We start from the raw sequence: 14660 nt of genomic DNA on the forward strand, positions 1-14660 counted from the left end.
ACCTACCCCAAAAAATCCCCCTGAAGAGTGCTTGCACTGTAATTCATCTGGAGAAGAGTCCCCATCTGGTGGTCAGAGAGCACATGACAGGCACTGAGATGTAAATCTGAAAAATAAACCTTAAAGTGTTGTATTGTATTGTATTCTTTATTTTTAGGCTTTTGCTAATAATATCACAATGATTCTTACAGTAAACAGCTATAAAACTTTCAGGAAAATAATATTTAGACGACTTGTCCTCTTTTCTACCACACAGAAAAATTAAGGGCAATACATTGTCTAAGTCAGACATAAATCATGAGAAAAACTAAAATCTAAGCTACAGTAAATGTTATCTGTTCCTTTGTCACAACATTTCACGAGCAGCTTCTGGTGTTTGAGTTCTTTCAGCCTTTAGAGGGCGCTCAACCCCAACCAAAAAAAAAAAAAAAACCTTTAATCTCGGTTTATACAGAAAAATAATGTATTGAATATATAATTAAATTGATATTTGTTTTGTACTTGACAAGTCAACTTTAATGGCAGTAATATTAACACATGGCATTTTGTTTTCTTGCAACTGAGCTGAGTCAAAATCTCTCTTGATGATTTTGGCATCTGCCATTGTAACAAATTGAGTGTTTTTGTATTGTTTTCGAGTGCAACTTTGTAACTTCATATTAAAGAGTTTAAAAAGAAGCACATTAACTACTTCCTCGAATGCAGACAGTCTGTATCACTTCAAACCAGACAGAATGCAACAATACTTTCTTTTGTCTCATGTAACTCCATTAATTATGATTTCCCATAAAGTAGATTTCATACAGAATATTATATGGCAAAAGACATACAACAGTGGAAATGTAGGCATTTAGGAAGAATAACAGAGGTAATAAAAAGTGGATCCATTGAGGATAAATGAGAAAATGGATGAAAAATGTGCAATGAGTGGGCCGTTATTCTGTTAGGCCTGGATTTCAAAGACAGGCTTGCAGTGATGTATGCAGGTCTGTGCACATCTTCATTTGACTCTGGTGCAGATGAGCTGTTCCAGGAACATGAACAGGTTTTAATGCTTGTAATGAGATCTCCTTCATCAGGATAAATCCTTTGGTTACACTCTCTATAGCAGAGGCCCTTCACTGGCTTAGGAGCTTTCCATTTTGTTCATGTGTTTCGCTGTTTACTGACTGCTCCTCTACAGTAAACAAAAACAACTCTTATTATTTTCCTTAAGAACTATACACCTGTGCACAAATATTTCCTCCCTGGTTTCAAAATATTGTTTAGCATTTACAGATTTGTGAAAGTAATCAAAAAGGATCCTATACCTAAGATCCAATCCTATGACTACATATGTACCTGACGATATTTGCATAAATGAAAATGAAGGTCTAGTTTGGGCATAGAAGTACTATTATGTCCCTGAGGGCATGCTAATACAAATCATCTAGAACAGTGGTCCTCAACTTGTTTTTTTGTTTTGTTTTGTTTTGTTTTGTTTTGTTTGTTTTTTTTTTACTCAAAAAGGCCCCCCTTTGTCCAAGATAATATTCAAATAATATTCTATATTTGCTTGTTTTCAAACTTTGTTAACAAGAAATAGGAATAAAAATAGAAAAAAATAATTAAATTGTGATTAATTCTGTGATTCCAGAAGTTTCAATAACTAAACTAACTAAACTAAAGTGCAATACAACATAACACAAAGCAATACAATAATAATATAAAAAATAAAAATGTTGTCTGTGTGCGTGTGTGACAAATTCGTCTCCAGAAGTTAGCGAAATATGTCAAAATCTTCTTTTGTGGGACATTTTGGGGCATGTGGAAAAACAAAACTATTAAAGGAATAGTTCACCCCAAAATTAAAATGCTCTCATCATGTACTTACCTTCCTGTCATGCAGATGTGTATGAATTTCTTTCTTCTGCAGAACACGAATGAAGATTTTTAGGAGAATATTTCAGCTCTGTTGGTCCTTACAATGCAAGTAAATAGTGACCAAAACTTTGAAGCTCCAAAAAGCACATAAAGGCAGCATAAAAGTAATCCATATGACACCAGTGGTGAGTAAAACAACATGTCATTTTACTCACCACTGGTGTCATATGGATTACTTTTATGCTGCCTGTATGTGCTTTTTGGAGCTTCAAAGTTCTGGTAACAATTCACTTGCATTTTATGGACCCACAGAGGTATTTTTATGATTATTATTATTACTTTAAATCTTCATCTTTGTTCAGCAGAATTAAGAATGTCATAAACATCTGGGATAGCATTTAATATTTGGGAGATCTATTCCTTTAATAATTCAAATAAATAGCCTACTGTTTTTTTATTTATTTTTTATTATTTAATTAACTAAAACTAACATGCAAAAAGGTTTTCTTTTAGGAGTAAGGTTAATCTGTTGTGATTATAATTTGCCTTGTACTGTATACAAACCTAAGTCTGTGGCATGTCCTCGCGCGCGCGCGCGCTAGATACGCATGAAAAAATGGGCGGACTCTCGTGCCATGACAACCTCAGAGTGACTTGTCTCTACTGTACTGAGGGGGCTAAGTAGTGTGCTTGCCTTGAGTTGTATGCAAGAACAAAAGAGCAGCAAAGAAAAGCAGCCACATCCTCTCGGCACAAGGAAGAGGTCCATTTAAGAGCACCACCGCACAGATGGAGCACTTATGCGGGTCCAAACTTCCATTCTGGGTAAGTTTTGATCAACTCTCGCGTATTAAAAGACCTTTAACACGAGCCTTGCATAAAGCTCCCGTCATATTGTATAATATGTTTTGATATGTTTCCTTGACACCTTATTAAATTACATCAGCCAAGCGTTTCATCTAAGCTTCCGAGGTGCGCATAAGCAGCCTTTTATAAATAATGCTCAACAATTATGACCTTAAATCGTAGGCCTATTTGTATGGCTTAGTATTAGAATTAAAGATTGTGAGTGAGTGAGTGAGTTCATAAACATAAGCAACTCTTATTGAAATTCGGCAATACGGTTGACATGACATCTGAATATGATGACAGCCAGTGTGCTGAATAGATATCTACTACATAGTAGTGTTACCAGTCACATTTGTTGCTTCTATATTAACATGTTAATAACTCGCTTTCTCAGACCACCTTGTCCAAATGGAGATACATTTTCAGGTTCACCTCTCAGTTTACATGCAGTTATTCAGACTAGGGGCCGTTCACGCCGAACTCGTCCTTGCTGAACGCAGCGCCACGAATATAACAGAACGCCGGTGTCACGAGACGCGTTTTTAAAAGTTGACGTTCTTCTAAAAAGGCGGCGCTCCTTTGCGAGACGCGATTTACACAGTAAAACAATTGAATACAGCGCGCGCGACGGAGGCAAAAACACGCCCCTTACATTGAAGCGTTTCACGAGCAACCTACGTTAACATATTAACAACCCGCTTCAAAACACCTTCTCCGAATGGTGTGAGGTTTTCGGCTTCACCTCTCGGTTGATGTAGGATTATTCAGTTATTCAGGCTGCGGGCGTCCCGCTCGGTTCACGTCACAGGTTCTGGAGAGGAATGTCTGTTGTTTACGAGGTTACTCAAGGTAATGCCATCCTTGTGCGTGGCCTATTTTATTACGACGGACACAGCGAGGGCTTATTCTCGTGGTCATTAGACTACAGTCGCTCAGCTTTACAGAAGATCAACATTATGTAGGTTAAGACGAAATGCAAAGTGTTGGGAATTTCCTCTGTTCCCCTGCTTGACACCAGTAGGTTTGCAATATCATTCACTGGTTCTTGGGACGTATATGGTTTTCCTTACTAATCACCCAGTATGTATCAACAACACCATTAGATATACACTGTCATGAAATATTTATTTTAAAACATTGACAAATCTAGCAATCCTTGAAGTTATACTGAATTAGAGAATTGAAAATACAGGATGGTTTCAAAGCAGGGGCGTAGCAGTCATTTTTAAAGTGGGGGGGGGGGGACACAGCTGTCAGTAGGTGGCTCGCACAGACCATACACTAACAGTGGAGTGTTAATATATTACAGTTTATATTCATATATAAGAATAAGTATTATATTAATATGTACGTATTATTTACTTTTAATATTTGTAGTATTTTAAAGATTCAAGTTTTGCAAAATAATTGCAACATTTTGCAAAATTAGCTCCAAAAATAAAGGGCATCTTGTGGAGCACTTGCTTCTGTTTCACACATGACAATAAAAGACTGAACACAAGCTGGTCCTCAATAAATTATTTAATCAATTACAATAATGATAATTGTGCATGTGCACAATTGTATTTTTTACTCTGTGTTAAAGGTGCTATATGTAATATTTTTACTGTACTAAATCATAAAAATGACCATAATATGTCATTAGAGAATTAGGAAACATGCTAAGTTGAAATACTGGCTTCTCCGATAACAATGCTACAGCCAGTATGTTCTACTTTGAAGTTTCTATTCTGGGCTGGAATTTCTGTTTATGACTCACCAATAGTATTTATACACCGCCGGGTTGCCAGATTTGAACAAGTTTGCATTAGGGATGCACCGATACCACTTTTTGTCTTCCAATCCGATTCCGATATCTGAAATCTCAGTATCGGCCGATACCGATCCAATACCAGTGTTGTTTTTTTCATAATCAGTTTAGAATATCTATACCTCACTGAGTGATGCTAATTATATGTAAAGTAACACAAACCTCTGACTACACATTATTTCAATATAAATGTACAAACTATTAAGAAAAAAGTTATTGTTAACTAGTCTACTGGATAATGCTGCAGCAAAATTAACAATAATTCCAGTCTAAGTGTTCAGTAGAAAAGAAGGCTTTTTTTTTTTTTTTTTTGTGCAAAAAACATTCAACTTGTATCTGGACTTTTGTTCAATTTAGTTGTAAGATATCAGTCCACTTTTCATTCACAGTTATTTTTTGGAACCCATTAAACTGAAATATTGTTATAATTTGTAAACAATTAATAATAATAATAATAATAATAATAATACATTATTATTATTATTATTTTTATTATTGACTTTTAGAATTTTAACTACAACAGTAATATATTTCATTTGTGCACCTTTAAAACCCTCGGGCTTTTATTTTGACATTCTGAACTCTCCAGGAAGTCCTGTATGTGTCTGTTTGTAAGCAAGTTCACAGTAGTTTAATTCGCTTCTTATTCAAATTCTGGTCAAATGCACCTCCGGTGCCATTCTAAATGCATATTATAAGTGAACCGAACTATTGAGCATCTACATCTGAGATGTTGTTCGTGAGTAGCGCTCAAATGTTGCACAAATCGTGAAGGCTAAAAATAGCCGCAACTGTGTGTGTAAACAGAGCAGCGCCATTCAAGAATGCACTGGTGCTGCACGTGCGTATCATATATTTACTTAATAAATACAGCCTTTTTGTGATTCACAGAGCTATTGTACATCTTCAGGTGGCTTTGAATAAAATGTACGAGTCATACTGGTGTTTTTATGGTTCATTTTTGGAGCTTGACATGAACGAACATGACTAACACACAGTATCGGATTTGGATCGGGCTCGTCGGACCGATATCCGATCCATCTAAAAACGTCAGTATCAGAGCCGATATCGATCCAGATATCGGATCGGTGCATCCCTAGTTTGCATGCAAACAGCACCGCGTGCTGCAGCCATGGAAGCCAGCAAACGAACTGGATCAGAGATAACAGATTCCACCTGACCTAAAAAGCCTCGCCATTTGTCTAAAACCACCATGACCAGAGGCGTAATAACACAAGGATAAATATTAGAGATGCTTTTGGAAGATGGAGACAGCTTAAAGCCTAGAAATCCTTTAAAACGGATGCTGAGTTGGCTAATTTGCGTCAACATTCTGGCAACCCACATGAGCTTCGAGTCTGGGGCGTGGCAGATAACTCACCAGTATTTTGAATTTGGACTGCAGTACCCATTTCAAATGCTTATTGTCAATCTTACATATAGCACCTTTAAGTAGTAATCTGCTTAAATGGGCAAAAACAACCGATCAAACTATTACCTCACAAACATAATGTAAAAAGCATAACTTAATGAAGACTCAGGCGCTGATATAAACTCCACTTACAATGTGTGCTTTAAAGAAGGATTGTTTTTTTTTTCCTGCAGTGCATTTCACGTAGTGCTGCCAATCAAGAACCATATGCCGATAAATAAATCTCATTTGTGTGTTTCTCATCTCTAGATGATTAATTTAGATCAACATGGATAAATGAGCATTGTTGAAAACAACTTTGTAGAAATGAAGCCGTGTTGATTAGACTGTCTGACTGACGGCCTAGTACGTAAGGGTTGTTTCGGCTCATGAAACTCACCTGTGATTGGCCGGAAGGTCGCTCAATCAGCCCAAAGTAACAAAACGCAAAGAATACTGTTTACAAAACCACCATTTGGACTCTGTATGGGTTTAGCTTGGAAAAGTGTGGGGGACAAAAATCACCTTTTTAAAAAGTGCTGGGGACGTGTCCCCCACTTCCCCCATGGCTGCTATGCCCTTGATTCAAAGTGATTTTCAGTTGCATCTATTGAATTGTCACCACCATATCTCACTCATCAGTGCAGTGTCTGCTGGTATAACAACTGGACAGGCACACAGGAAGCTTGACTGTAGTTCCATAATAGGTTTGTTGTGAAATTAGGCCTGCTCTAAAACTAATCAAAACTTGAATTTATCTTGAAAACTTAAATAAATGATCTTTTTTTTTATTCTTACTTTTTCAAATGGTTATAGTCCTTAGAGCTGACTTTACTGCCCATGTTGCTTTGAATCAGAATCAGAATCAGAGGAACAAACGTGTCCTGCAAATTGCTTTTTCTTATACGATGCAACACATATGTATCTGTACGTAATCACCTTAAGGATGTAAGCGCAATAAGGTACTTGAGACTGTAATCGGTGCTGCGCAGTGATACACAGTTGCTTGGTGAACAGGTGTTCTGCATCAAAACTGTTATTATATTGTGTATGCTATCAGGTCTGGTATGCTGCATTGACCATTTAGAATCTATGACAGGAACTATCGGTTTTATAATAGGTCAGATATCCTAATTCAAGCTTTAAGCAGTGTATAGTTCCTATTTATCCCACCAAATTGAGCACATTGACACTGCAATATACATGTAAGTTCTTTGTAGGCTATACTACATAGATACTGTAAGTGAACCACTATTTTCTGAATAAGATGAGGACAAGATGTAATTTAGTACTGAAATGTGCATTATTCCCTGTAACTTTAACACACTACACTTTAGAATACTTCAGTACTCATATTAGGTGGTTTCATCATTTTATCAATAGTTTCATGATTAGGTAGAGGGTTTTTTTTGGGGTAGGGGAACCGTGTTGTTTAATGCATAATTTATTTAATAAAATAATACAATACACTGTATAATAATACATTAGTTTAAAGCATAATGATGGTTGTTAATGTTATTAATGAAAGATATCATACAGTGCAATCGTTAAAACCAGGCATTTTTATATAAGGAGGAGTGAAGGGGAGTGAAAAGGTTCAGACACTGCTGTCTGGCTGCATTCAGCTCATTTTATTCACACTCAGATTTAGATTAGCTTGCTCAAAAGCCATGCACAGGGGCATGTAAGGTAACTGGCATCTTGTTCTACATCTCTCAGTGACTGCAGTGGAGGATGTATGTATCACCGACCCGTGCTCCTCGCAGGATATCGATTATAGTTTGTTTTTTTCAAGAGACACAGTGCAATACATTTCTCTCACTCCTCTTTTTTTCTTCATTTCACTCTGATATTGCTCGCTTGCTCTACATCCACCCCTCCTCTATGTAGCACATGCTGTCCTTGTCCTCAAATGTCTTCTTTCGCACCGAGTACAGCTGCTCTGCTCTCTATACATTTTATACATACGGTATATATATATATATATACAATATATACTGTATGTGAATGAAAGCAAAATGACAAAAGCAAATCATTTTTCAGATAAATCAAATATTTTATAGCAGAAATAATTGTTGCAGTTTCTCAAATGCAAATGTATTTGAATAGACAAGGTATTAGTATTATCAGAATATCTTGAACTGGACAGACATATGTATTAATTGTACATTGCTGTTTTACGTATCAACAGTGTTTTGCATCAGCCTGTGTATTTGCAAATGTAAATAGTTCCAGTGTCATTCTGATGATTATTAACAAGATGTTAAGCAAGAACCAGTGTCCATTTCATTCCATTTTCATTCTTTTATACTAAGGCCATATCATTAGTTTCATGTTTCAAATATAGGTGAAATCCCTCCCATAAAATGCTAAGCAAATGGGTCAGTCATAGCAAACTACTTAATCCAGAACTGCCATATTTCCTACACTGAGATCAGTGGGAAGTAGTTGTAGCATTGTGGTGTCCCAATTTCAAATGAGCACAAAGTACTTAATCCATCAGGATTACCTCCAAATTTTTAATACTGAATGTTACTATAATGAGAGCTAAAGCAATTATTGGCATGTGTGAAATGTCAGGTAAGGGAACTCATTCCAGGGCAATAACATGTTTTTTAGATGGATTGGCATGGCCTGCTTTGTTTCAAATCTGTCACCTCTTTTGACCCCTGTATTTTTTTCCCCACCAGAAAGTCTTAGAGTACATTGTCGACCTAGTGGATTTTGACTGGACTGTCTGATGACCAGTAGCGGCATCAAATATATCTGTTTTGGCCCTGGATTAATTAAATGTCTGCATGAATTTGCCCCTATAGAGCTGCAGTCAGTTCAGGCAAACACCTAAATTAATTTAACTTTACATTAGTTGTTTTTAACTACTATGTACTCACAAGATTCACATTTGCTGCTACAGAGGCTGAGGTATAGGTAGATTTAGGAGTAGGGTTTAGGGTAAGGGTTGGGGTAGGGTGGGTTTAGGGTTAGGTGTAAGGTTATTTGAACTGTGTAACTAGTTATATTTAAATGCAGGTACTTTAAATGTAAGTGCAATTCAACAACACATACGTACATAATAAGTACATAGTATCAAATGCGTAAATACATATTTGTTAAAGACACCTAATACAAAGTGGGTATGTTGCATTACTACATAAGTTTGTGGGTACACTGCTTTTTTATGAAAGAATGCCACGCAGTTGCTACTTCACTCTAACCACACTTCATTTCTTTAAATTCTTTGTAATAAATTGTCAGTCTCCCTTGGGTGCATTTTGTTTGTCTTGCATGCACACTTATGGTTACCTTGGAGTAATTTCAACACAATAAGTTTTACTTACTACCATAACTGCATAAACAAATATTAATACCGCTATATAGTTTACTTTAAATTTGTTGTGTTGTATCAGTCGTTGTAATAATAATAGTATGTATACAGTACATGATTTGTCTTTCGAGCAGTTTCAGCAGCTATATATTATCTTATATTATTTTATATTATATTAACAGTTCTGTGCAGTTCTGTCTGTGCACAAATATGTTTTTCAAAAAAGAGAAATGTCTAAATTCAGATCTTAATCATTAAGGGATGTTTAAGCATTTTTGCTTACAGTCTCTTGACCAAAGCCGGCAAGCTATCTAAAGTTTACTTAATAGAGTTAACAACATTGTGTAAAACTTGATTTACTAACAACTGTGTAGTCGAGCAACATGCCAGATGGTTTTGGTTGAGCAAGTGGAGCATGCTAGTTTGTTACTAGTTGATATAAACAGATCATTACTCACACAACTAAAATTACATTAACAAATATGTAACATAATAAAGATTTAAAGGAGCCGTGTATACATTTTTGATGGCAAATACTTTTCCCCCATCCCATGCATAATGTGAAAAGACAACTTTAAGTAATTAATTGGCAGGTTGATTTCCTTGAAAAGTTATACTGTGGCTTTGAAGCAGAGCAATCAAAATATTGCTCTGTTTGTTTGAGCATCCCAAAATTCCAACTTTCATATGGGTTTCATTTGGAATGACATGAGGGTGAGAAAATAGTGAAAGGATTTTCTGTTTTGACTAAACCTGCCTATTCCTTTAACAAATATGTCCATTAAAGCCTAGTCATTATTGTGTAGACCTAAAATAAAATCACATATTACAAGCAGATAAAAATAGTCCCTAACAGTACAAATGAAGAAGGGAAAATCTCTTGACCCGGACATGTCTTGCAGTTTCACTTCTTCATGAAAGCCTTCCGAATTCCCCCTCATGCAGGCAACAGCTCATCACAGTGTTGATGCAGTGTCTTATGAATGAACACTTACAACCTTCTATATGGACCTGTTGGAAAAAGAATCGCCATTGGCTGGTACATTTTTGTTTTTACTTGCCAGACTTTTGACAACATGTAAGCGTAATGCAACTGAAAATTGAAAAAGATATTAAGCAAACCGAGAAGGGGGCATCTTCACATATATATAGTTTTCATATATATGACCACGCAATATAGTATGTGAGATTGTACATTTTTCATATTTCTTTTTTGATCATTTTAATTAAGTTTTAGCTTGAGTAAATGTACACATTTTACATCCTATCAATTTATATATAATATTATATGCAATGTCGTGAAATTGCATTTTTGATAATGATGCAAGCTGTTGCCACTGTTTGAAATTTCATACACATTTTTAACAAAATATTCACAAGGTTGGAACCTAATAATGAAAATAGAATTACACATATAACAATTAGTTAATAATTATATTATAAAAATAATAATTTAAGTGCTACTATATCAAAACTAATATGCCAAAAAAGTATTTTTACCAAACCCTTGCATAGATGCGGCACGAGCCTTTTTGTTAAATTATTTAATATTTACAGTGTTTTCTGAATTTACATGTACAACTTACTAAATTACTAAATTTAGCACTTGTGGGATTTACATTGAGTTTACATTGATATGTATAACAAGCACTAAATTGGTACTGTCTCTTTAAGAGAACCAGCAGCTCTGTAAGCAGATGTTTACGGTTGAATAAGTTCAGCGCAAATTAAGGCGAGATATGTTTCATGGTGTTTTTTCCCTCATCCGTGCAATGTTTGATTATAATTTATGTTTATTTTTGTCTTTTTGATCACCAACTGACAGTAAATAACAGAAAGGATATTAAAAGAAACATGAAATTAAAATGGAGTATCTGGGTCTCGTCTTTAGACACACAATACACAGAATGAAGCAAAAGGAAACTTTTACTTGCATAATGTGAATGACTTGCTTGTACAAGTATTTAATGAAAATCTACAAGCTCTCGGGTTTTGCAACACTTTTTTTTCTTACGGACGTCAAACAGGTGCATTACACTGGTCTGTAGACATGATTTAATACAGAGAATATTGTGAAAACAGTCAGGGGGAAAGTTTAAGCAAAATTAGAGTTGACGTCGTTAAATGCAATGTAAATGTAATTATGGCATATCATGGCTCATCTAAAGTGATGGTAACAGCACAACCACGACGCCTCAGGACTCACTGCAGCCAAATAAGGTCAATTTCCTTCAGAGTGTTTGCTCACGAGACACAGCACGCAGTAAAAGACAAGGCTGAATCCAGATCACCAGCTTTTTATTCAGTAAAAGGTTTGCGGTGCTTAAGTTCTTAAGAATATTTTATTTGCTTAGCACAAAATTTGTTGCATATGCGAGGGATTTATTCGCAGTGTAGAGGTCTGACTTATTTTACACTCATTCACTTTATAAAGTTTACTCAAAATTCACCGAAAAAATGAAAATAGAAAATGTGCACTATCCATTGACACTGTATATTTGATAGATTTTGGAACTAATGCTAGGCAGAAAGACCACTTCACTTAAGTGGGGCGCATTTCCCAAACAAGGACATAACTCACTGCTTAACCACCATAGTACGACGTATCGTTGGAGAAATTAACTAGCTAGTCATGACTGTTTCCCAAAACCATAGTAACTATGTTGCACATCCATCGTTCAACAACATAGAGCTGTCGTTAATGACATTACGCAGGGGTTGGAGTAATAACTTCCAGGAAAATGTAATTATAATAGCTTACATGTACGCCAGAAAGACGTTTAATGTGAGAAAGCTGCTGAAGACACAAAATCGGCATGCACCGTGTAATGAAAAATGTGCATTGCACTGCAATAGATGCGTTTCCCTCTACATCAGACTTCGTAGTTTCCCCGATGCACTATAGCACAAACGCACATGTGCACTCTTCAAATGGGCGCGTTCTGTTCAGAAGAGATAATCCCTAAGCCCTATTCCCTACAAAGTCTTAACCATCCACTGTGAGAGCAGTGGATGGCTGAAAGATGAGGGGCTCCAAAATAACAGTCATTTGAAATTCACTTTTAAAGCCATTTTTATTGAAAATTCAGTTTGAAGCTATCTATTGTGATTGTTCTCCCTATGAACTGCCCTTCGGAGGCTGATTTATCCCGTTTGGAATGCAGCCAAAAACGGCACTTGTGTGTTAACATGGACACTGAAGCCGTGTTCTCCGACAGAAACCTCTTGTGTTAAAGCGCTTTCTCTTTACAGCATTTAAGTGCTGAAACAGCTGCATTCGCGTTTACATGATGTTTCAGTATGCAGCTTTCTGTAAATCCCAGAATATTTTTTATATGTATATTTAATATATATATATATATATATATATATATATATATATATATATATATATATTTTTTTTTTTTAAATTTATGCATGTAAATGTGATTAAAGTCTTGACAGAATGAAAGAAATATATGGAATAAAAGATATAGAAGCCGAAGTGAAATGATGTCCACACAGCAAACTAACCAGGAACTATGCTTCTAACCACAGGTAAAGAGCTGTAGTTCCAACCATACAACTTTGCAATGCTGTTTGCGAACGGTTTCGGGAAACATCGAATCGTTGAACTATGTTGGTAACGATGGAATTTACGACCATAGTTGGCTTTCAATGCTTTTGGGAAACGCACCAGTTGCAGTCACTGCTGGCGATTTCTAAGGATTGTCCAATATATTAGTCTGTTAGTAGATTATATAGGCTAGTGTCAGTTATTACAGCCATCTTGCCCTTCATCGACTGTCCTACATTGGTTTATACTGTACTGTAATCATTCAAATGTAACAGCATGAAGTAAATTCTCAGGCTAATTATTCACCATACTTTTCATTTACTGTAGTTTGAGGTTTTGTAAAACAGCCTACACCACTGTGATATTCAGACCAACATTTTCAATACTACACAAGGGTGTTGTTTTTGTCTCAAACCAACTTGTGATAAGCTTGCTGTCTCAGCATGGTACCACAGTAAAATCTCATATTAGATGACAGACTGTTGAAATGCAGGACAAACTTTCACAGGATTGGTCAGCAGCCCCAGATAACTTTTGGGAAATACTTTATGGTAACCTCACAGATCAGGGCATAGCATTTATGTTTTCCCTTGCAGTCCACTTATAATGCTAGTGTTTTTTTGTTTGTTTTTTTTTCATTAAAACAATTTGGTGAGTATTTCCACCCTCTTCCTGACTCTTAGAATTAAACAGGCTGTTGTGCTACTTTATTTTGAAGACATTAAATCAAGTGAAATCTGTAATGAAATATGTTAGCTGGCAAAGTTATAGGACTTTAAGGGATAGTTCACCTAAAAATTACAATTCATTCATTGTTAACTCACCCCTGTTTTGTTATAACCCCACATGATTTTCTTTCTTTTTCTTAACACAAAAAGAGAAATTGTGAAAAAATGTTGTGCTTAGTGATGTCATTCAAAGACAGTTTATGGTGACTACCTCTTCCGGCTTCATTAAGGACACATAAGTATAATTCAGAAGTCTAATAAATTATTGTATGTGACTCATGATTTTTCTGAAGGCATATGATAATGTTTAAGGAGAAACAAATCTAAATCTTATCTATTATTTAGTTAAAATGCTCACCAACTGTTGCTACCTGTGCACGTTCATGAGAGTGCACGAGAGCAATACACAGGCCCTGCTTGCAAAATGGGACGTTCGTGCGAGAAACCGCTTTGTTTCACTTCAGCTGGACCACCAGCGATATTATCAACAGAAAACACAACACAGGTGTACACAAACCTGGGAACAGAACTTAGAAAACATATCTGAAGAGTTTGAAGTCGAAGAATAGATGCATTTCTATGCCCAGCCTTATTTGTTTGAACTGGAGTACTCAGAAATCAAACAGAGAGATGGAGGAGGCTATGTAATATGTAACTGTGGGCGGTTTTATGTTAATGTAATTATGGTTGTGAATTATGATGACAAATGATCCAAAAATGAGTCACAGGTCTGTTCTGAAAGGGTCGCAGGTAGCAGGATAAACAATGCTAAATGCTATTAATAAAAATTTAATGTAGTTTTATTAATAAGGTTTGGGAGGAGCAAGTTCATTTAATCTGACCAATCACACAGCCAGAGTAAGAGTATATAAACAGCTGCTTACCTCAACGTAGCACTGAGAGTTTCCGGCATCCCACCACCTCCCCATCTCCTCCTATCTATTCCATAAATACTGATCCAGTCCGGGGGGGTATTCGAGCTCGGGTCAAGTCTCGAGCCTCGAGCCCTTCGCCCCGGACAGAGAGCCACACATGTTTACACTATCCTTAATACAGGATTATATTAACTGCGAACTACTAAATGTACAAAATGGTGGAGAATACGCTTTCCATATCTT

General features: G+C 36.1%; 1 protein-coding gene across 6 annotated transcripts in view; it reads left to right on the forward strand.

The window, feature by feature from the left end:
• The first annotated feature begins 2543 nt into the window (after positions 1-2543).
• LOC127427067 (ATP-binding cassette sub-family C member 3-like) overlaps positions 2544-14660 on the forward strand; it is a 70219-nt gene continuing 58102 nt past the window's right edge. For all 6 annotated transcript variants that reach the window (XR_007894895.1, XR_007894896.1, XM_051674403.1 and 3 more), the window contains exon 1: positions 2544-2688. Coding sequence is in view for 4 of the 6 variants with exons in the window: in XM_051674403.1 (XP_051530363.1) it covers positions 2653-2688 (36 nt within the window). In the remaining 2 variants the exon portion in view is untranslated. The remainder of the gene's footprint in view (positions 2689-14660) is intronic.

Source organism: Myxocyprinus asiaticus, chromosome 36 (assembly GCF_019703515.2).
Source record: "Myxocyprinus asiaticus isolate MX2 ecotype Aquarium Trade chromosome 36, UBuf_Myxa_2, whole genome shotgun sequence".
Taxonomy (NCBI): domain Eukaryota; kingdom Metazoa; phylum Chordata; class Actinopteri; order Cypriniformes; family Catostomidae; genus Myxocyprinus; species Myxocyprinus asiaticus.